The sequence below is a fragment of the Melopsittacus undulatus genome, chromosome 9 (genome assembly GCF_012275295.1).
Source record: "Melopsittacus undulatus isolate bMelUnd1 chromosome 9, bMelUnd1.mat.Z, whole genome shotgun sequence".
Taxonomy (NCBI): domain Eukaryota; kingdom Metazoa; phylum Chordata; class Aves; order Psittaciformes; family Psittaculidae; genus Melopsittacus; species Melopsittacus undulatus.
This window is the reverse complement of record NC_047535.1, coordinates 44,459,731-44,480,541: the sequence shown is the minus strand read 5'-3', so window position 1 is coordinate 44,480,541 and position 20,811 is coordinate 44,459,731. Positions and strand designations below refer to the sequence as shown.

At 42.9% G+C, this 20,811-nt stretch overlaps 2 protein-coding genes across 2 annotated transcripts; one reads left to right on the top strand and one right to left on the bottom strand.

The window, feature by feature from the left end:
• Nucleotides 1-134: 134 nt before the first annotated feature.
• On the top strand, nt 135-11,538 carry ARF4 (ARF GTPase 4). The gene is made up of 6 exons (XM_031046097.2): nt 135-422; nt 6,908-6,988; nt 7,473-7,582; nt 8,741-8,812; nt 9,282-9,407; nt 10,267-11,538. Exons 1-6 carry the CDS (start codon nt 356-358, stop codon nt 10,351-10,353), a joined length of 543 nt encoding a protein of 180 aa, XP_030901957.1. The 5' UTR covers nt 135-355; the 3' UTR covers nt 10,354-11,538.
• Nucleotides 11,539-16,015: 4,477 nt separating this feature from the next.
• Nucleotides 16,016-20,661, bottom strand: PDE12 (phosphodiesterase 12). The gene is made up of 3 exons (XM_031046106.2): nt 19,433-20,661; nt 18,324-18,402; nt 16,016-17,601 (listed from the first exon to the last, which is right to left on the bottom strand). Exons 1-3 carry the CDS (start codon nt 20,645-20,647, stop codon nt 17,159-17,161), a joined length of 1,737 nt encoding a protein of 578 aa, XP_030901966.2. The 5' UTR covers nt 20,648-20,661; the 3' UTR covers nt 16,016-17,158.
• Between the last annotated feature and the right edge of the window lie 150 nt (nt 20,662-20,811).

Sequence of the window (20,811 nt, the reverse complement as noted above, 5' to 3'; positions counted from 1 at the left end):
GGCCGCGGTGGCTGCCGGGAGCCGCAGTGCCTGCCGGGAGCCGCGGTGCGTGCCGGGAGCCGCAGTCCCCTCCGCCGTGTGGCGAGGGGCGGGTCCGCGGCCGGGGGATGTGGCGAGCACACAGTGACGTGATCCTGTCCGCGTTGGAGCCGGCGCGGCCGCGGGGAGCGTGACGTGGCACAGAGCGAGGCAGGCTCCGGTCCCAGCGCCGCGGCCCCGTTGTTCGCTGTGCTCCGTCAGCCGCCGCCGCAGCCTCCTCGCCCGCGGAGGGATCCGCGAGTGCAGACGGGAGCCGGGCCGCGCTCCCTCCCTCCTCCCTCCCGCTGCCGCCGCCCAGCCCTGCGCCGGAGCCGCCATGGGCCTCACCATCTCCTCGCTCTTCTCACGCCTCTTCGGCAAGAAGCAGATGCGCATTCTTATGGGTAAGGGTGGACAGCAGCCCCCGCAGCCCCGGTAATGCGGCTGTTGCGGCCGCGGCCGCCGCCAGGCCCGCCCGCTGCCCATGGGGGAGGGGAGGCCGGTTTGGGGGGTGCGGGCTCCTGGCGGGGGTTGTTGCCCCGTCCCGGGTCGTGGGGGATAGGGAACGTTGTCCCCGTTCCATAGAGCCTGCGGGGCGGTCGGGAGGCGAAGGAGCGGAGGGGAGAGAAGGAGCAGCGGGGAACGGGTGTGGATTGGGGTATATCGGCCCTTCCTTCTTCTCCGTCGCGTTCCCGTTTTGTGCCTCCGCCCGGTCCCGCTGCCGGGCAGGGCCGGAGCCCCCTCCCCGGGGCCGTGCGGTCAGCCCCAGTCCCTGCACCAGCCCCTGCACCTGCGGTTCCGCTTGGCCGGGAGCAGGACGGAGAACAAAGATCAAATTGCGGGAGGTGAAGTGGTGCCCGCCGCGGCAGAGCGGCCGGGGAGGAGGGAGCCCCGGACCGGGAGCAGAGCGGATCGCGGCCGTGCTGCCGGCTCCTGCCCCCGAGAGGTGCGGTTCCCCGAGCAGGATGTGACAAAGCCCGGGGTGTCCAACGCCACGAGCTGCAGACATTACCTTGTGATGGGCGGCTTTCGGTAGCAGCGGTGTGTGTGTCTGACCCTTGTGAAAGGGGGTTTTGGTATAGCATCTATGCATTTTAATGCTCCTGTAAATCGTGTACAAACCCATAAAGCCCTGTGGGTTTCTTTTTCAGTGCTTAGTTTTACTGTCTGCCCATAATTATTTGGAATTAAATTCTGGTTCTCTTGACACAGACTGTAAGAGTTGAAGCCAGTAGCTCTTCAAGATTCTCACTTTAAGGTGGTGGTTCAAAAGGTCAAAGCAAACACATACTGCATCTGGTATTTCCTCCTCCACTGCAGCTCTGCCCTGCCTTCTTCCACCCACCTTCCCTCCTGCGCCAGCGTTAGGTACAGGCAGGTCCTAACCCAGACATTTGTCTCAGATTCTGCCACCGAAGTGCATGGAACTTGATTCGGGGCCATTGACTGAAATAGCTTGTCCTAAGAAATCATATGGAGTGCTTCTTTCAATATGGGCAATAAAGGGACTGGCTCCTAACAGTGGAACTTCTTGGCACACTACTCAGCGCTGCCTGTGTATGCACAGCCGACACAATAACATAGCTTTTTTAATTACAATTTTCCGTGTTCTCCATACGCTCTGTGATGACAGAGCCCTTCATTGCAGGCACAGTAATTTTTATTTTATCTTCTCTGCTTGAAATTAAAGACTCTCGTCCATTTCAAAATAACCCAAGTAATTTTTGTCTTTGAGACAACTTGGTGCATCTTTTGGTTTCAAGGAATAGTTTTGACTGTCTCCCTAGCAGCCAGACTCTTCATATAACTCTAAATGAATAAAGTCAAATCTTCAGATGAGCTTGCCTGCAGCATGAGATAGTATTTGTAGTTCTGTTTCATTCCGCAGAATAATGAACACAGGAAAGCAACATCATACAGATCAAAAGAGCTTGCAAGGCTTTCATTTCTTCACTGGTGGGGTATCAGTTCACATTTAGGTTAGATGTGAGTTAGGGAGCTGTGCTTTCCAGCAGTTGGTTCAAATGCTTTTCTTAAATGTAATTTTTAAGATACTATACTAAAATACATGGCTGGATGAGACCATGGGACTGCACCAGATCTGTTCTTCTATCGAGAGGTTAAAACTTCTGCTACATTGTCATGAGAGTGTAGCGTAGGACCTAAACTGCATGTTTAGAAGCAGAATGTGTTATATTGGATATGACATAATTAGTTTGTACCTGTAAAGTGGAAAACAGTTCTTTATGCCATTTTGAGGAGAGATGCCTGAATGAATACAGGGGCTGAGTTAAACTTTTCCTCAAGGTGGTAAGTTGCAGTTTATGGTTTGAAACTGAGCTGTACAACATTAGGCATGTAAGTTTTTGCATGTACTCTATCAATGAAGTAGCTTTATGGGGTAAGGTGTTTATGGAGAAATATGTAGGGGGAAATAGTATAAGGGTGAGTTGGTAATGAACAGGTGATTAATTTATAATTCAGAGTTCCTTTTCGCAGCTTTCTTCTGTTTGCAGAATTCAAGTTAAAGTATAATTAATTTAGCTCTTAAGACAGACTTTGTGTTATTGAGTTGTGCAGAGTTTTATTTCTCATCAGATACTATTACCAACAGCAAACCTGACAAACTTATCCTTTATATTCCCAAACTACACTTATTATAAAGGGTAGACATTTAATGGAATACTGTTACAGAAATTACACGTTTTTCAGGAATACTGAGTTAACATTCTGAGGAACTGCATGTAAAATAATTCTTGTGCCATCTTTATAGATGGAAGTAACATGAAGGAAAAGAAATAACTGTAGGGTAGGATTGGATGACTTGAAGTTAGACTAGGCAATCCCAGGGCATTAGAATGGAAAAACTGAGTCCTAACTGTACATATACCTGTCTGGAAAATTCTGCACTTACAGTTTCTTGTGCTTAAAAAAGAAGTTACTATTTTACTGTGTACCTTTTGCTATGATAATTTAGTGTTCTGTGCCTTGGTGTAGTTGTGCAAGTGCTACTTGGAGCTTCAGGTACAGATGCAGTTGTTAAATGCATAGGGGGGAAAAGGTGAGATTCATTGAAAATTGTGTCACTGTACAGCACAAAGTCACTTAGCTGCTTTTTACTTGGTTTTAGTTTTTAACCCCCATTAGTTTGTGTGCTTTTGGTTTTTTTGTGCTTGTGTTCCTGAGAAGCTGTGTTGAGAACTGCCCTTGTGTGTCCACCCAATTGAAATGAAACATGACAGAGAAATAGCATATAAAGGATCAATTAGACAAGTCTTGAGAGAACTGGTTTTATGGTAAAAGAAAAATTAAGGAATGCAAACCTGTAGTAAATTGGGATTTGTTAATTTTATGGTTTTTAAGCTGGCTTTTGATTGTAACATGAATGTCATGAATCCATTAAATACCCCTTTTATCATTATGGGACACACACATTTTGAAAGCATCAACATGCTGCATTCTGTAGTAAACTTTGGAAAGATCAATGTGACAACCACAGTCTTGGTCTTGATGGGGGTTCTATTTAAAAAGTAAATTCTCTATATGAAGTTCTGTGCTGTGATAACTGAGGCAGCTTGATACTCAGGCAGCCAGGATCAAAGTAGGAAGTTGGTAAATGAGGAATGCCATGTGGTCACAGGGGTGGTGTCCCAGGGACAAGTGGGCTGCAGGCCTGAGATGCAGAAACATGACTGACAGGCTGTGAATACAACACTCTTTAAGAGTAGGAAAGGGTGTAGAACCACAATGGTTTAACAGCAGATTAAAGCATTGTAGATGCTCTTTTTTCTTCAGCTAGAGGAAGAGGATGTTTGACTTAGTTTAAAGATATATGGCTGCAAGTGCAAGTCTGTGCCTCCCACTTGCACTTCATTGTAATCTTGCTGCTTTGTGGTACAGCTGCTGAGCACCAGACCTTACGTTTAGATTCTTACGCCTTGGACTCAGCAGTTGGTCAATAAGGCAGTAGAATCAGAGTGAAAAAGCAGAATCGTAAATGTAAAACGTGGGTTTTAATTTTGAGAGTTAAATAAACTTCAGTTTTCTGACATGGAAATAGCTCAGAGATTTACATTTAGTGTTCCAGTGCAAATGTAAACATGAGTTTATTTTTGGACCACTAAAAGCCATAGTTACAGTTCCTAGCAGCTAAAACGATTATATGTGATTTGCTTCAATTGCAAAGAAATTTCTTGTTCTTAAAAGGGTGGTAAATGGAAAATTCTGCTAAGAAATATTAATGGAGGTTATGCTTTTGAGGCAGTTGCTGGCTTAGACTTCCTAACATTTGCAATTTGGCTAAAAAGGCAGTTTTTGCAAATGTGGTCATGGTGATTTGCAAAAGCTCAGTTAAAAGCTGTCATCTCAAGTGTGGAGTCAAAAGAAGAAAGCCCGTATCTATAACTCAGCCTCCCTCAGTGCAAAGTCCAACAGCTTATTCACAATTGTGGTTAAGAGTGGATTTAAGCAAAGTCTCTGGGCTTTGTGCTTACATAGCTGAGGTAGTTCTGCCAAGGTAGTGGAGGTGTCAGTGGGTCCTGGTTCAAGAGCACAGTGGCTAACTGGGGCACTGATTTCTTCTATTTGGCAAAGAGTTTAACATTCCTGACTAGTTTCTAATGTCTTAACTCTGAGTCATATCTTCAAATGGTTCTCGACACCCTGTGTATATTCTTGGAAATGACATTTTTTCTTTGTCTGTATCTTCAGTATAACCCCTGAACCCACTAAAACCACTTGTGCAGGTAATGCCATCTTTCTTTTGTTGTCAGTTTTAACGAATCTTGTCAGTGTTTGTTCTACTGATAACTGGTTTTGGGTTTGGGGTGTGGGAGACGAGTTCGTGAGTACGTGTAGCTTTAATTCAGTAAGCAGTCTTAATGCTAACTTACTGGAAAACTGTCACATATGTATCATGTACATGCATTATGCTGTAAAGATATAGACATCCTACAAATCCCCACTGGAAGCTGAGCTGTGTGAGGATGTGAGGATAGTGTTGGGCTTCAAGCACTGTGATATTCAAAACGTTTTTCAGTGTACATGGAGTGCTTAAGGGTTTCAGAGGTCACTTGAAGGGTTTTCTAAGGCTATCTGACACTTCATTGGTGTAAGGAAAATGCCAGCATTTAGAAGATTCATGATCTGCAAGCTCTTGTGAAACTTCTGCTGCACCATGTTCATGCTTGTGTGTGGTTCTGAAAGAGACCAACACCGAGACAGCTGCAAACTTAAAATGGTTACATTTTCATTTGAGCATTTGGGGAGTTTATTACTGCTCAAGGAGCTTTGCTTTTGATGGTAGAGGATTGGGGTTTTTCTCTTATTTTATATTAACAATTAGACCAACTCACAGATGAGTCCCTCAGTGATATGGTTTAGTGGTGGTCTTAGCAGTCCTGGGGTAATGATTGGACTTGATGATCCTAAAGGTCTTTTCCAACCTAGTTGGTTCTCTGATTCTATGATAATATCAAAGAAACTGCATTGGCATCCTGTTGACAGTAGCAGAATATAGGGCAGTTATGGATAGCTATTCTAATTAGTTTGCTGTCACAGCAGTTTTCTTCTTGAGAAGGAGGAGGCTTTTTAAGAGTTTGATTTCATTCTGAATAAGTAGGTAATTTTGAATTCCATTTTATTGCAGTGCTAAGGGAACAGTTGTATTATTAATAGTCAAATCATTAAACCGCTTAAAGCTTAATATATTGTAGTCACCAAGTAGGAAATTAACTTGCAACACTTAACACTGGCAAACAAGGATAACATTTGGTTTCTTGTGCAAGCATTATTTAATTAATTCTTTGATGGGGGTTATTTATGTTTCAGCCAAGTTGCATTGATTATTTCAAGTTTCACAAACAGACATTTGATTCAAACTGTTGCTGTGGTGTTTAGAACCTACTGTTTATTTAGGTGCTTATGTGCTAGGCATTGGATTGTAACATAAAGAATTGTATTTTGAGTTGCCCTTGTGTGTTCTAAAATGCCTAGCAGTAAGCAGTTGTGTAGCCAATTGCAGAAAACTCCAGTGCACGCCTGCAGTGCTGGTGATGCTGCTCAGTTTATTATTGGCGATGAGGCTTCGGTTTATTTTTCCTGTAATTTTTTTAAGGATCACATATTTTCCACATAAGTTACATTGAAAACCAGCAAGTTTAAGTTTTGTTGTAGAAACAGAAGAGCGAATTTCAGTGCAGAAGGCTGCCTATAAAGATCAAACATGGAGACTCCTAATGAAAGCATCCTAGTAGATTTCCATGAATGGAAGTGATGTCCTGAAGAGTTACAGCCCTTATGATGTATGCAGAGGGAGAACAGAGTTCCCTAATGTGTGTGTTTCTGTCAGTGCAAAAGAAATGCTTTAGCAAAGATACAAGAGACTGGAAGGGGGAGGCTGGAGTGTCTTCCATTGATAGTGCAGCTCCTGTTGGTTCAGGTGCCTGTGAAACTGTCCTCAGCTGAAGGTTGAGCGAGACCTTCCCCAACTTGAGTATGAAGCAGCAAATGCGTGGTCAGTTAGGGATTAGGTGCTGACTGTAGACTGTTGCTCAGCATTTGAAACTGTCCTGACATACAAAGCAGAATCTTTCAAAGTGAATGATAAAACTTAGGTAAGCAACACACATACTAAGGAAGATGGCAAGAAACTTGTGAGTTGTGGATGGAAGTGTGTTATTGAGCTTTTCTTCTTCACTGCTTGTTCTCTTTCAGTGCTGGGCAGAGGAGATGGAGAGAAACACACGATAGTATATCAGCAATGACTTGGAGTGTTTAAAAAGCTGTTTCTTCTCAGGACAAAAAAAAAACCCTAACGCTCTGTACATAAAATGGCACATCTGTAACTTAAGAGGTTGTAGTTCATGTTCAAATTTTCTGTTTGTTCTAGTTGGTTTGGATGCTGCTGGCAAGACAACTATTCTTTATAAACTGAAACTAGGAGAAATTGTCACCACAATTCCCACTATTGGTAAGATAATCAATTGTTATGTCTTCATTCTTGTTACTTTGTGTTTTAGAGATAAGCATTTGTGACCTTTGCTGTTAGTATAAAAACTGAGACAAACACAGGCTTTCTGGTGCTGCCATAACAACTGTGTCAGACGAAGATTTATCTAGTCAAGAATCCTGTGTCTGACAGTGGCCGGGAACCAATGCTCATCTAAGCACAGGAACCAGTTAAGCAGCAATACTTCTCCCAGACAGTTGGGCATCATAGTTTGTGGCTGAAAGATTGGCTCAGTCAAAGGAGGTGTACTTGGATTTAAGTGGTTAATTTTTTTTTCTCCTCTTGAGTCAATTTTCTTCTTGCTCCAGCAATTCAGTTTTGATAAGCCTTGTTATATACACTTGGGAGAAGCGTAACTTAGGAAGTAGGTATCTCTCACATGGTTAGAATTACATTTTAACTCTGGCATTAACTATTTATAATCATTTAACTCTTTCATTTTTAGGTTTCAATGTGGAAACGGTAGAATACAAAAACATTTGTTTCACAGTGTGGGATGTTGGTGGTCAAGACAAAATTAGACCTCTTTGGAGGCATTATTTCCAGAACACACAGGTAAGAGTCTGGAGATGGCAGTAGACACAGACCTGTTTTGTAAAGTCTCGGTATGTTCTGTAGAGTATAAATGGAAACTTGTTTCCTGTCCCTTCCTTTCAGAAAGTCTCTTTACTTCCTGTAGGTGTTGAGAGACACATAGAATTTATTCTAGTGGAAGCTAGTTTGTTACCCTGAAGGCTTAGAGTCTAGTCATGTGGATAGCATGACAAGGATGAAATCCTTGAGGATCCACCATTATTCTGTAATGGGCCAGAGCTGCTGGATTGTTGTGAGGAACTCTTGAATTTTGCTGTATCCATCCTTCAGTTATTTTGAGCTGGCACTAGCTTCTACTGTTGCATAAACACCCTTCTACATACTCTTTTTTTAATAATCATCTTTAAAATATACAGCTGTTGCTTGCTCTATCAGTGTGTTTAGTATGCTGAGTATCAAAAGTTATCATGAAATGATCTTGTTATTGATTAGAAAGTGTCAGCTTGATATTGATGTGACTGCTGACATTTTTGGTGACATAAATGTGGTTCTTCAGCTCACAAGGAGTAAGTTAAGTTGCTTATTAGTGTCAGGAAGCTTTGGGAGTCGGTGGGGTTTTGGTGGGAGAATGGAGTGTCTGGTTGGGGTGTGTTTCTTGGTTTTGGGGTAGTGGTGTTGAGGTGTTTTGTGTGTTGAGTCTCAAGTTGTTTCCAAGAAATTTCTATGCAGACTAATGCATGATTGGAGCAGTAAAATGGAGAAGTCCGGGTTGACAGAAAGGAGCTATAAAGTGCTGTTGTGAATACAGTAATAGTTAATTTCAGTTCCTTATTCAACCCCATTACTAAGTATTTTTTAAAAATGCTTTGTTTTTCTTGAAGACAATGAGAAAATGTGAAGTTTTCAGACTGAGTTCCACGCTAATCTGTAAACCGACATCTGTGGGTTTAAGCTTCTTTAACTTAGAAGGCCTTTAGAAGATTTTTTACAGTTGAAAGCTGTTATTTAGTTGTTCAGACAGACATGTTGCACTGCTTAAACAGGTATATCTGTCAAAGTGACTTATCTAAGGGAGGAGGTGATCACAGGATTCAGTCTGAGGGTTTGGGGGTTTAAATAGTACTGTAAATAGTAAATATGTTAATGTTTGATTTTTCAAACCTGCGTAACTTCTTACAGGGCCTCATTTTTGTGGTAGACAGCAATGACAGAGAGAGAATCCAGGAAGCAGCAGAAGAGCTGCAGAAAATGGTAAGTATCAGTGCCTTCTGAAATAAGATTCTACTCTCATAGTTTTGGGTGTTAGCTTCCCTAAGAGATGTAGGGTTTGAAAATTCTAGAGAGCTTGTACAGTGCATACTGTATCCACCAGGTAATTCTTGTTCACGTAAGTTGTAACTACAGCTGTGTAGAGAATTTTAGCTCAAAAACTACTAATATGTCAGAATTTTTCTTCATAAAACCTTAATGGAACAGATCAGGAATTTTGGAAAAACAAGTGTGAAGAATTTCAGCAGCAAAGTGCCCATAAATTGGAACTTCCTATTGAAACACTATTTTCTTCATTGTAGGAGAAGTTCTGTTGGGTGCTAGTTAAATTTCACGCAGTATTTGCTAGTGACTTCAGAATGAAAATGTTTATAACTCTTCAATCAGATTTCTTTAGTGACTGTTGAAGTAAAGTACTCAACTGAGCTAATAACAACCATTTATTCTGTAGCTTCAGGAGGATGAGCTGCGAGATGCTGTGCTGCTTCTGTTTGCGAACAAGCAGGATCTGCCCAATGCCATGGCAATCAGTGAAATGACAGATAAACTAGGTCTTCAGTCTCTGCGTAACAGAACTGTAAGTGCTAAACTTCCTTGGTTATGAACTCTTGTTTTCCTTTATTATAGGTCATAAACATAAGTTTTCCTTTAAAGGAAAGGGAGGTTTAAACCTTTTTCTGTAGGAAGATGCACATACCTGCTGTAAGACTGTAGTTAATAGTCTACGGTCCTTGTTCAAAATAAGCAATTTAGGAGCACAGTCCAGTGTGTTCAGTTGTTGCAGGTGTTTCACGTCTTGCGTTTTCCTGGAAAACAGTACAGATTTTCCAGTCTGTCACTGAAATGTTTGACAGAGCAGGTGGTGGCCCTTTCCATTTCTCAGTATTTGTTCTTCTGGAGGCGAAAATGCATTCTGCATTCTTACCACTACAGAGTTACTTCTGAATTGTTACATTCCATCTGCACAAGCCTCTGAGACATGGGGTTGCCTCATATAAACCATCTAGCCTTCTGTAATACTTGCCTGATGTTTCTGTGTGTTGACACACTAAGATCATACCCATAATAGATGTTGTAGACCTCTCTTCATTTAGATAATTTCATGTCCATTCCCTGAAATGGAAAGCAGTCTTTGAAATGCAACAAATCAGTTTTCAGCTCATAAACTAAATGCAGGTTCTGTATTTGGGTTTTGATGCCCTAAACGGTGTTCTGGCATTTGGTTGGCCAACAGTGAGTTTCTGAATAATGCCTGAACCCCATCTATTTTATATATACTTCTCAACGTTTTCAAAATACCATCTGTTCAGTATTGACTCCACTTCTGGCACAGGAAACATGATTTGAGTGTGTGTGTATGTGTCACATGCTGTGATAACTTAGCTTGCTGTTTGTCAGTATTAAATTGAATTTTTGTTTGTGTTCTGCATTAACAGTGGTATGTCCAGGCTACCTGTGCTACACAAGGAACTGGTCTGTATGAGGGACTTGACTGGCTGTCAAATGAACTCTCAAAACGCTAACTCAAACTGGATGACTTTCACCAGGGACATGTTTGATATAAGTGGTCTAGGCTTGTTACAACAAAATTAGTTTGCATCTTGGTTATTACAGTATCTGGAACTGATATTTGGGCAGGTTATTACAGCGTTTCACCTTATTTTGTTGCCAATTATTGTTTACCGAGCTACATGTTGCGAAGGTAGCAATATGCTTGGGTAAAAATCTCCTTACCTTGGAAAAAGTGTATCTTCTGATTTTATTCCCCTTGTTAGCCTAAATGCCTGAATATAGTTATTGTGACATCTTTAAGATCTGTTTCAAATACTCTTTTTGAGCCCCAATAAATTAATGTTTTAATTTTTTTTCCTCCCTGCTACTTTTAGTTTCCTGATGCCCTGTTTCATTCCTCAGACAGTCTGCTGATTTCAAAATGTAGCATTCCGTATGTATTTATTTCTCTCCCTTGCCAAAAAGAATTCCTAATACAGCTTGTTCCAGCCAAGGAAATGCTCTAAAACACTATACCAGTCTACTGCACTGAGGAACATTTTATTAATCCTTGGGTTCTGTCAGCCCAACTTGCCTTTGTGTGAATTGGATTTGATGGGTAGAATAGTTCTGTGCTGGTTGCGAAGAGCTCATGTTGAGGTTGTTTTTAATATTCAGCAGATTGTCTTCCTTTATATCGTATCTTTTTTTTATGTTGCATGTTGCTTTTTGGTATCAGCCTGACTATTTTTGCCCAGTGTATAATAGTTCTGCTGAAGTTTTACTGTTTGTTGGTGAACATATCTTCATAAGGAAATTTTGGAAATTCATCAAACTCAATGGATTAGTTTCTTCATAACCCACTTGGAATTATTCCTAATAAAATGATAAAATGTATAGTTCTGTGTATGCTGTTCTTGATTCCTGAAATGATTGAACTGTAACTTGTCACTTATTCTTTTTTTGTATACTGAGCTTTCCTGCAGCTTGAATACGAACATCAGTCTCAGATTTTCTCCTGTTCAGAGCTATGTAGAGCAGGACATGGAAAGCAGGTAACAAAGTTGTATACAGTGCAGTAGAGTAGCTGTCAGCAAGACATAGAATTCTGTGTCTTTCAGAGTTGTAAATCTAAAGTTCTTTTTAAGATGTCCAGATATTAAAATACTAACAGTTACAAAAATTGTAATAAAACAAGTACCAATGGCCTGGAAAGCATGCATGTCTGTTTCCTAGTTGTATCTACTATATCTAGTTGTATCTACAACCTAGTTGTATCTGCATTTGAAAACCATTGTGGGTTCTAGCAGGAGAATGACACATTCTGTTCGTGACTCCCTGGGAAGCTAACTTGAACACTGGTACAGGAATTTAGTCAATATTCTGTTAATGGTCATAGTCACCCCAAAATTTCAGCGCTGTGCTGATGTGCTTATCATTGCTATAAGTCCTAGTGACAAGGTCTGGTAAACTCAAGCCAGTTAAGAGCATCTTCCAAGGCAGCTTCCTCTGTAACAGGTTTAAGCTTCTAGGAAGTAGTTACTGCTAACACAGCTAACCAGAGAAAATACCAGAGTTGTTGAATACAGTTGTTAACTTAGTATGTAACAGAAACCCAGGAGACAGTGTAAGAGGAGTAGGGTTTTGCTTGCACTTCAATGAATTGCTGATTATGTATTAACCAAAGTTGGTCCATCATGCACTGCATCAGTAGCTGTTAATATGCATATTTCCAGCAATGTGGTTCCTTGAAATAAACCTTGAAAAGAACATTTTGTTCAGAAGAGGCAGCTTGTCCCTAACAGATTGTATTGGTAGTCCCAGTAGGTTAAAATGAAACAATGTTTGTGACAAATGGAACACCATCTCCTCTTCGGAGGGAGAAGGGAGAGGTAGACTTTACATAAAAAAGCAGATAGAAACAAATTAGGCCTGGTATCTTGAAGGAAACGTTTTGTTTGGTAGAGATGAAGATTTTATTGGTTTAATGATTTGAAAGGCTTTTAAGTCATTAAATACTTGGGTTTGGGTGAGCTTTGTTCAGCCACTACATTTTTGAGTTACAGCATGTGTATAGAAGGTATTTCACAGTTGCTGTGCTTGGCTTTGTACTAATAGGTTGTAGTTCTGCTGTAAAATGAGTAATTTCCCCAAGTCAGTAGTATAGATATTCAGGTCCTGAGTCTGCATGAGAGGTTACTGAAGTGTAGTAAGACAAGTCAATAAAATTATTGGGTGTAATTGAGTACTCATTGTGGTGTCTTCAGATGACAAACATGAAGCAGTTTGTTATTCCTGTTCTTACTGGATGTTGCTGTGAGCTGGAATCTTGGTGGGTTTCCTTCTCCTTTGCAGTTGGTGCTGCTTCTGTAGCTGGTGCTTTTCTGCTGGTACAAAAACAAACATAGTCCTGATGACTTTTGTATTATTATGCTGTCTTATCTCTCTTATTACCAGGGGGACATGAAGTGTTAAAATCTGTATCTTAGCCCATTAATGTGGCTGTCTGTCAGTAAAGTCATTGGTTGTGGCAGTGATGCTTTATTGAACTGACCAAAATGGGAACTTGTATGTTGGTCTTCTTACCTGAACGCAGTGCAAGTCTTCTGCTTTAAAGGCACCGACTGTCATTTAAGACATTGTGCATAGGTAAAAATACTTGTTTGTTTGGGGTTTTTTATGGCATTATTTAAAATTGTTGGTTCCTGGCAGGAGCAATAACCATGACCTCTATATACGTTGCACGTCAGTAGGAACATACAATACAGCCCTGCTCTGCAGAGGGAATGCCTGTAAGGGTCCAGTGTTCTCGTGTCAAAGAGTGCAGATACTAATTTTGTCATTTCTTTATCAGAAGTCAAATACCAGCACTGAGCTGTTGTCTTGGAAGTTCAAAATCTCAGACAGGCGCAAGACTGGTAGAATTTGTTCCTCATTCTACTGTAACGATGGGAAAGGCTGAGTTACAGTGGCTGGAATTTTCCATTGTGTAGCACCAGCTCCTGTATTCAAGCAGAGGGTAAGTTGTTCTGCACTGGGAGGTCACTGTAGTTGTATTTATATACAGGAGTTTTTATTTCAGTGTATCAACCTGCCAGCTTAACTACAGAGAGCAAAGCACTGAAAAGAGTCAGTGAACTTGCCCAGTTTTGTGGTGTGAAGGATATGGAGTTTTCCAGTTGCTGGAAGAGGAATGCAGGTGAGTTTAGGTTTATGACATAAAATGGGAGACAAGCTCAGTGGAGCTTCCACAAATCTGGGTTCTAGAGGTGATACAAAGAGGAAGAACCAATGGCTGGGCAATGTCCAGATGTGTAAGGGAGCTAAACTGTGAGTTAAAATCACCTTATGTTTAACATGAAGCACCATACGTTACCTCATATGGACATAAATGTAGCTTGGGAGCGTGGGGGATGTGGATCCAAGGTGTTTTTCACCCCCCAAATCACAGTTCTTTTTATCTGTGACTTTTTCCTAACCCAGGCACTAGTGCTGCATTCCCACTGCAGAAACGGGTTCCTGGCAGTGCTGCTGTTGGCAGTCAGCCTGCACTGCTGCTGCATTTTCCTAATGAACGAAGGGTACTTTGACTGGAGGATCTCCAGCACTAGCTCATGGAGCTGCATTTCCTCCTGCAGGTAGTGAAGGATTATCTGCTGTGTACAGGGGCAGTCTAATTGTACTGGGTCTGTTCCAGTAAATTTTCCTGACGCTTGCTTCCCGCAGATGCCAGCTTCCCTTGGGCTGCAAGGAGACAGGGACTGCAACCCCAGTACCAAGACAGGGAGCGAGGGGGGACCTGCTGTTTCCTGGAAGGGAGACAATGCCAGGCAAGTCTGTTCTCTGAGCAGCTCCATCTTCTGGTACTATGGGAGAAGTTACAGGGGTTTAGGGTGTTGGTTTTGGAAAGTAAGACTAAGGAATCCGGTTGTAATGGATATGTAGTTAAAGAAGAGGAAAATAATGCTTTAAAATGATGAGGGAAGCCCAGTTAGCCTATGTAAGTAATGCAACTTCACTTACAAGCTTAACAACTGCACTTTTACTATTCTAAGTGACTGAGACATTTCTCTTGCCAGTCTATAAGCCTGCATTACTCAGTGGTATTTAGTTGGCCTTGCAAATTGTAGGCAGCCTCTGACTCAGCTGTAATGTAGTCATTTTCAGTTGTTTCCAAGGTGCTAACACTGCTTTTCTTCTTGAACAGATCTTCCAGTTAATTTTTCTGCCCTTTTAGATGTTGTATGCCTGGGAATGTTACATCTCTAGATGGGAGCTTTCCCTCATTTGCTACATAAGTAAATAGTCTTTGCCCAAGTAAGAGGTTTACAGCCTCCATTGTCTGCAAGATTTTCTCCCCCTTCCTGTATCTTGAAGTTTAGGAATGATTGATACTTTTATTATCAGTGTTGTAGCCTAGAAGAGTACAGACATCACCTCCAACTCTTATGCAAAATTGAATTACACTTTACTTTTTAATTGGACTTAGAACAGTAACTGATCAAGGACCCACCTGAAGTATCTAGGGTCCAATTTTACAGGGTGAATACTGTCTGTCACTCCATTGCAGTGATGCATTGCATCATGCATTACCACTTCCATTGCCACGTTCCTGCTTTTACGCCCGTTTCTTATCCAAAGACTCTTGTCTAAACCCCTGGTTTAGCAAAACTTAAAATCTGAATGTTTACATATAAGCCCACCAAAGCCTGTTACAATAAATGCACACTCAATAACATCTTGTGTTACTGTGTTACTATGTTTTGTAGCAGATCTGCTAAGCAGTGAATGCCTTGCTCCAGGCAGTGATCCCTTGTTCCTGCCTCTAAGCCTGATTTTGCCCTTTGGCCACAGGAGGCTTTATGGTGAATATAAGCTCAGGATATGAGGGGCCCCTAAAATGAATACAGTTGAGAAATTAAAGGCCCTCTATTTTTAGCTGGCTCACTTCCCTGTTTTAGCTTGGTATGGCACAAGCAGGAGCAAGTAGCCAGAACTCAGACACAGTAGAGCAGGATCAGGCAAGAGAGGCTGGGATGAAAAGATGGAAGGTTAACTGCTCTTGTTGCTGAAAAATTATAGTTGCAAAGGACATTTAAATGAGACCTTTAATAATACAGGATTTTGCTAACTCATGTAGTGGAACAGCTCTTTTGCCAGTTTCCATTTACCTGTGTGTTTATGTGCAGTGGGTAAAAAAAAATGGAGTTCATGAGGTGTCATGTCATGTGGAGACATGATTTATGGGCCTGTATCTCTTTAGCCTTGTACAACCTCAGAGGCTAAACCTGCCTGTTGGCTTTACCAATGCAGTTGGTTATCTGCATCAATTTGTTAGATGCTCAGATACTCCAGTAACAAAAAACATTAATAATTTTATTGGAAACTGTATGTGAACAGCTGTTCTGTAGCCTTTTCTAAGCTCCTGCAGAGCATCACCCTTCACAGTATAGCAGGTACTATGGCAAGAGACAGGACCAATGACTCTCAGCAATACTCCATGGAAACACAACTGCTTAGTTTTAGTAGTATATAAACAGTTTAGTGAATCCCAGACATGCCCTACAGCACCCAGAACACAGTGGAGGTGAATAGTTGTGCAAAGATAGGGTACATAGGTTTTGTCAACCTGGATGGACTTGTTTTGCCATGAGTGACACCAGTAACTAGGAAAAGAATCAATTGACAACACACACAATTGAAAAGGGAACTTTATTCAGTGAAGGAGGGAGATCCTGTGAAATGGTTTTGAAATTGTTTTTTCCATATGGACTAATGGATGCAGGGAAAGAAGCTGGTTAAATAGTTAACTCTTCCAGCACATTCAGTGAAGGTATGTGTAAAATACCTGTCCCACATCCAAGTTACCTCCTGCAGAATACAGAAGACCACACTCCTTCTAGAAGGAAAAAAATGCAAATACAAACCCTACTAAAAATTCAGGCCACCTCTGTATGCAACAGAGCAACAAAACAGAATTGTGGTAAAGATTTGCAAGTAATTTTAAAGACTTAGGCACATACAGCTAATGCACTGCATCAGCTGTTCTGTATCTCGCCCCTGCTTGTTGATGATATTAAGACTTCCCACCCATCCAGAGTTGGCTGTCCTAAGATTTAGCATTTCTTACACTGCCAATGATTGTAAACAACAGAAGGAACAGATGTTCAAAGGAGAAGCAGTCCAATTTTACCATGTGCTAGTTACCCTCACTACCCAACATGAAGTGGGTAAGCACAACACTTCCAAATCAGCTATAACCTTGAATGTAACATGGTTGATTGTAGACAGAAAGCCTACTCACGGGTAATTTAAAGCACAGTTTTCCAGAAGGTAGCAGGTGCGTGTACCTTGTTCATGCCACTTAACAGAAAATTGGGCTACAAGTTATGATAAGTGAAAGAATTTCTGAACTTAGCTTTCAAAAACTGTCTTCTCATGACAGTAAATTACAACGAGACTAAAGCAACCAAATCCTTTTATTTTCATGTTCTGCCTTTGGTTCTGAATTAAGCAGGGTTGAGTTTGGACACTCTTATGTCAGGTTTATGTATCTTTTTTTTACAAAATAATTCTTAATCCTTTAAAAACGCAAGTACAAATGTGTATGATAATCCAGTTTTCAAAACCCCATTTTAAACATATTTTTGCTATTAGCATATAAAAAGGGAAAGGAAAATGTTGTCATGCAAATATTCTGAACAGTCTGATAATATTCAGCAAAACCATTAAACACAGGAACTTCTCAGTGATCATCTGAATTTCCTTTTAGTAGCATCAAGCCAGGATGCAGCCTCAGTTCCCCAGCTTTAAAACCACCAAAAGCACCATACACTTTTACTTCCATTTCAAGTCACATATTAGTGCTATATGATCAGAAGGATGTGAAACACTTGGCAAAGCCTGATGGGTTGTTACTTCTTCATGGCTTGGCAACGGAATGACCTGTTCAACCTCTAGAGAATTCCTGTCAATGAAAATGTAGTCCAGACATCCATGAAACCCACCAACATAGTTTGTGTAAGCAGGTTCTCCACAAGCACTTAGCAGTTTGAAAGGATGGCTTAGAGGCATATTGCACTTTTCTTCTTCACCATTTGAAACCCAGTCTTCATGATCTTCGGCGATGCTACCACTGTTAATAAAACTGTAAGTTCCAGACGATGGTGTACTATTAAAATCTCCACAGAATATGACTGGTATACTTGGATACAAGTCACATGCTACATGCTTGATGTGAGACAAGGCTACAGCAATTTGGACAAGACGGATGTGCCCACCTGAGAACATAAAAACGTATTACTTTAAATACATCACTGAAGCAGAGGACAGCTTTCCTACATTGCTCATATCATGCATGGCTCCAAAACAGTGACCTCATTTAAATTTTCTGTGCACATTTTAGAATGGTTTTCATATGGAAGCTTTTGAAGTTTATGACTATGAAGGTTTTGGAGAGGCAGACAATGTTTTAATTTAAGCTTGCACATGCATGAACTTTGAACATTCAGCACCATATTCCAGCAGCTTTCCAGGCCATGGCAACCATCCTAATAATATTCCCCAAAAACACAACCACAAGAAAACGAAATCTAAAAGAGGAGAATCTCTTCTAAAAGCTTCCATAGCCCAATCTGGTTGCTCTTTTGGCAATAAGCAAAGATAAGCTACCTCAGGTACAATAGCTCTGGGAAGCCATGAGCACACACGACACCAGCTATGTTTTATGGTCTACTCTTTGGGTGCATTGTGGGTAACACAACTTGTCTTGCTCTCAGCTGTATTCTACTGACTCCCAGGGAGATGAGAACAATCTTGCTCTAAGGAAAATAAACAGACCTAGCATCCTGGCTTTGATTCGTCTAGATAAGAAGCAAAGCAGGAAACAATCAGCTCCAGAAGAAAAGGTTATAGCTAAAAAGCCTGGGGGGAAATCTCCCTGGGAAGGACAGAGACCTTTACAAGCCCAGTTATCCTACATGCAGGAAGATGGCAAAATTACCTTTTGGGTGCCAGTATAGGTGAGTATTAGCTACACAAATCTTCCTGGAAGGATCACTTGTGGCCTGAAGAACTGAAACCTTCAAGAGAAAAAGCAATTATTGGTAGGGCTTAACTAGATACGTTACATATTTTTTACAAATGCAATAGTTATCTTATGTCTTTGTGACAATCCAGTTCAAAGAATCTGATACTTGTAACTACTGAATAATATGGCTCCTAAGTTGAGTCTATTTATTTTCTATGTAAAGTCTGGGTATCAGCCAGAACATCCAGGTATTTGACAAATGTTTTGCCCAAAAGTGTCTGGTTTGGCCTTATTTTTTGCTTCTATCCATTCCATATTTTTTTTTTCAGAAGATGTTCCTAACGCTGTAGCATTCTTGACTTTTATTTTCTATTCTCCCACCTCTGGTTTTAGCAAGCAAACTGTAGTACTGCACAGTTAAACTGGACATAAATTTACAGGCCACTTTAGTTATCAAGGAAAGCTTGTTACTTCTGCTCAGCCCACGAATAGGAAGCTTTTACCTATGAGTGTTTCTGAAATCCCTGACACAGACCTGTAGCTTACACGTTTGTGTTTACTTACACAATAGCTCTGCTGGCAGACCCTCTGGAATCAAGCAGCTCACAAACCTGTCCAACCTTATTTCTCTCTCTGTTGTCACAAATGGCACTATTAAAGCAAGCTGAATTAACTGAATCTCATTTAGAACTTACGTATAAAGTTTAAGTTTTATGAAATATATATGCTGACATAGGAGAGTAAGTAATGAAAACTTGGCAGCTAATACCACCAACATGGGCTCAAATCGTGGTCCAGAATCTCAGTTGCTGTCTTCATCTGAAAGTGAACAGTTCTGCCTTTTTTTACCAAATTTTGGTAATGCCATGTATCCAGTTCAGTAAAGACTCAATGTTTTGTTCTTGGTCCTAGGTTGCTCTTCTGCTGTATCTAGCTAACACAGAATATACCACTGTTCTATTTATGTTTAACAGTGTTTCTCCCTCACCTCCCTTCTTGATCTGACACTCGGCAAACCTAACTTGGCTGCACCTGCCTGGAAGCAGTAGGAGGAAGAAAGAATGCATGTAAAAAGCTGGTACCTGCAGTACAGATGATCTCTGCAGCACCTTCTCCTGCACCAAGGGGTACTTGGCCAGCTTATCACACAACTCCTTGTGCACTGGGTCTGAGAGCAGGGCTTCACTGAAAGCTATGTCATGCTGGCTAAGGAGGCTGAACTTGTCCCTACGGTAGAACGTGGCCAGGCCTTCATGTTGCTTCTCCTTAATCTTGAACAGCCCTTCGAGCCCAAAAGCATCCAGAGCTGGAGCCAAGCTGTCCACGAAGACGGATTTATCCACTTCTTGCAAGCAGATGAGGTCGGCACTGTATCCAGCCAGCTCCTTCTTGAGCAGGTTCTGCCGGTAGTCGAGCTCCAGGGCGTACGGGGCGCAGTACGGGTAGAGCACGGTGCGGGAGTACTCCGTCTGGGCGTAGATGTCGGCCAGGATGTTGTAGGTGACGGTGCGGACGGAGCCCTCTCCGCACACCTTCCTGGTGTAGACGTGCCGGGAGTCGAAGATGCAGGCGCCAGGACCAGCCTCGACGGGGCCGCTGCTCTCCACCTCGCGGGCCGGCCCGTAGCGCTGCGCCCCGTCCCCGGGCGTGCACTGCAGCTTCAGCCGCAGCCCCACCAGCGCGTTGGAGGGGATGAACACACGCTCGGCGACCGCCGTCTCTACCCAGTCCGTGCCATCACCGGCCGCCCCCTCCCCGTCAGCCGCGGGCCGCTGCTCGCGGTACCAGCGGAAGAGGCAGTGCTGCGGCTCCGCGAACTCGGTGCTCACCTTGGGGCACACGGGGAAGCCTGCGAGCAGCGAGCGCGGCAGCCGGAGCTCGGTGAGCGTGGGCCGGTTGCGCTCCACTCGGTACCGCGCGTCCCCGATGTGCAGCACGGCACCGTCCTGCCAGGCCACCGCGTTGGGCACCTCCGCGGCCACCACCTCCCCATCGCAGGAGAACAGCCGCACGGCCGGGGCCTCCTCCGGTGCCTCCTCGGCCGGGGCAGCCGCCGCCCGAGCCTTCTTGCTCTTCTTCGCCGCCTTGGCGTTACCCTTGGCGGTGTTGGCGGCGATGCGGGCGAGCGCCCGGCCCAGGGGCTCGGCCTTGTCCCGCTGCATGTGCCTGGCGCTGCCGTCGGGCAGCACGAGCCGCAGGGTCAGCTTGGGCTCGGACGGCACACAGCGCACCACGGCCCGCTCCATGGCGGGCGGCGTGCGGAGCCGGCCGAGGGCGGAGCACAGCCAGCGCCACATGGAGCCGCGGCTTCCGCGATGGGCGGCCGGAAACGGGAGGCGGTGCTATGCACCGGCACTGCGTGTACCGACCGGAAACGGGAGGCGGTGCTCCCCAGCGGCAGTGCGTGCACCGGCCGGAAACGGGGAGCCGGAGGGGCGGTGCTCCCCACCGGCACTACGTG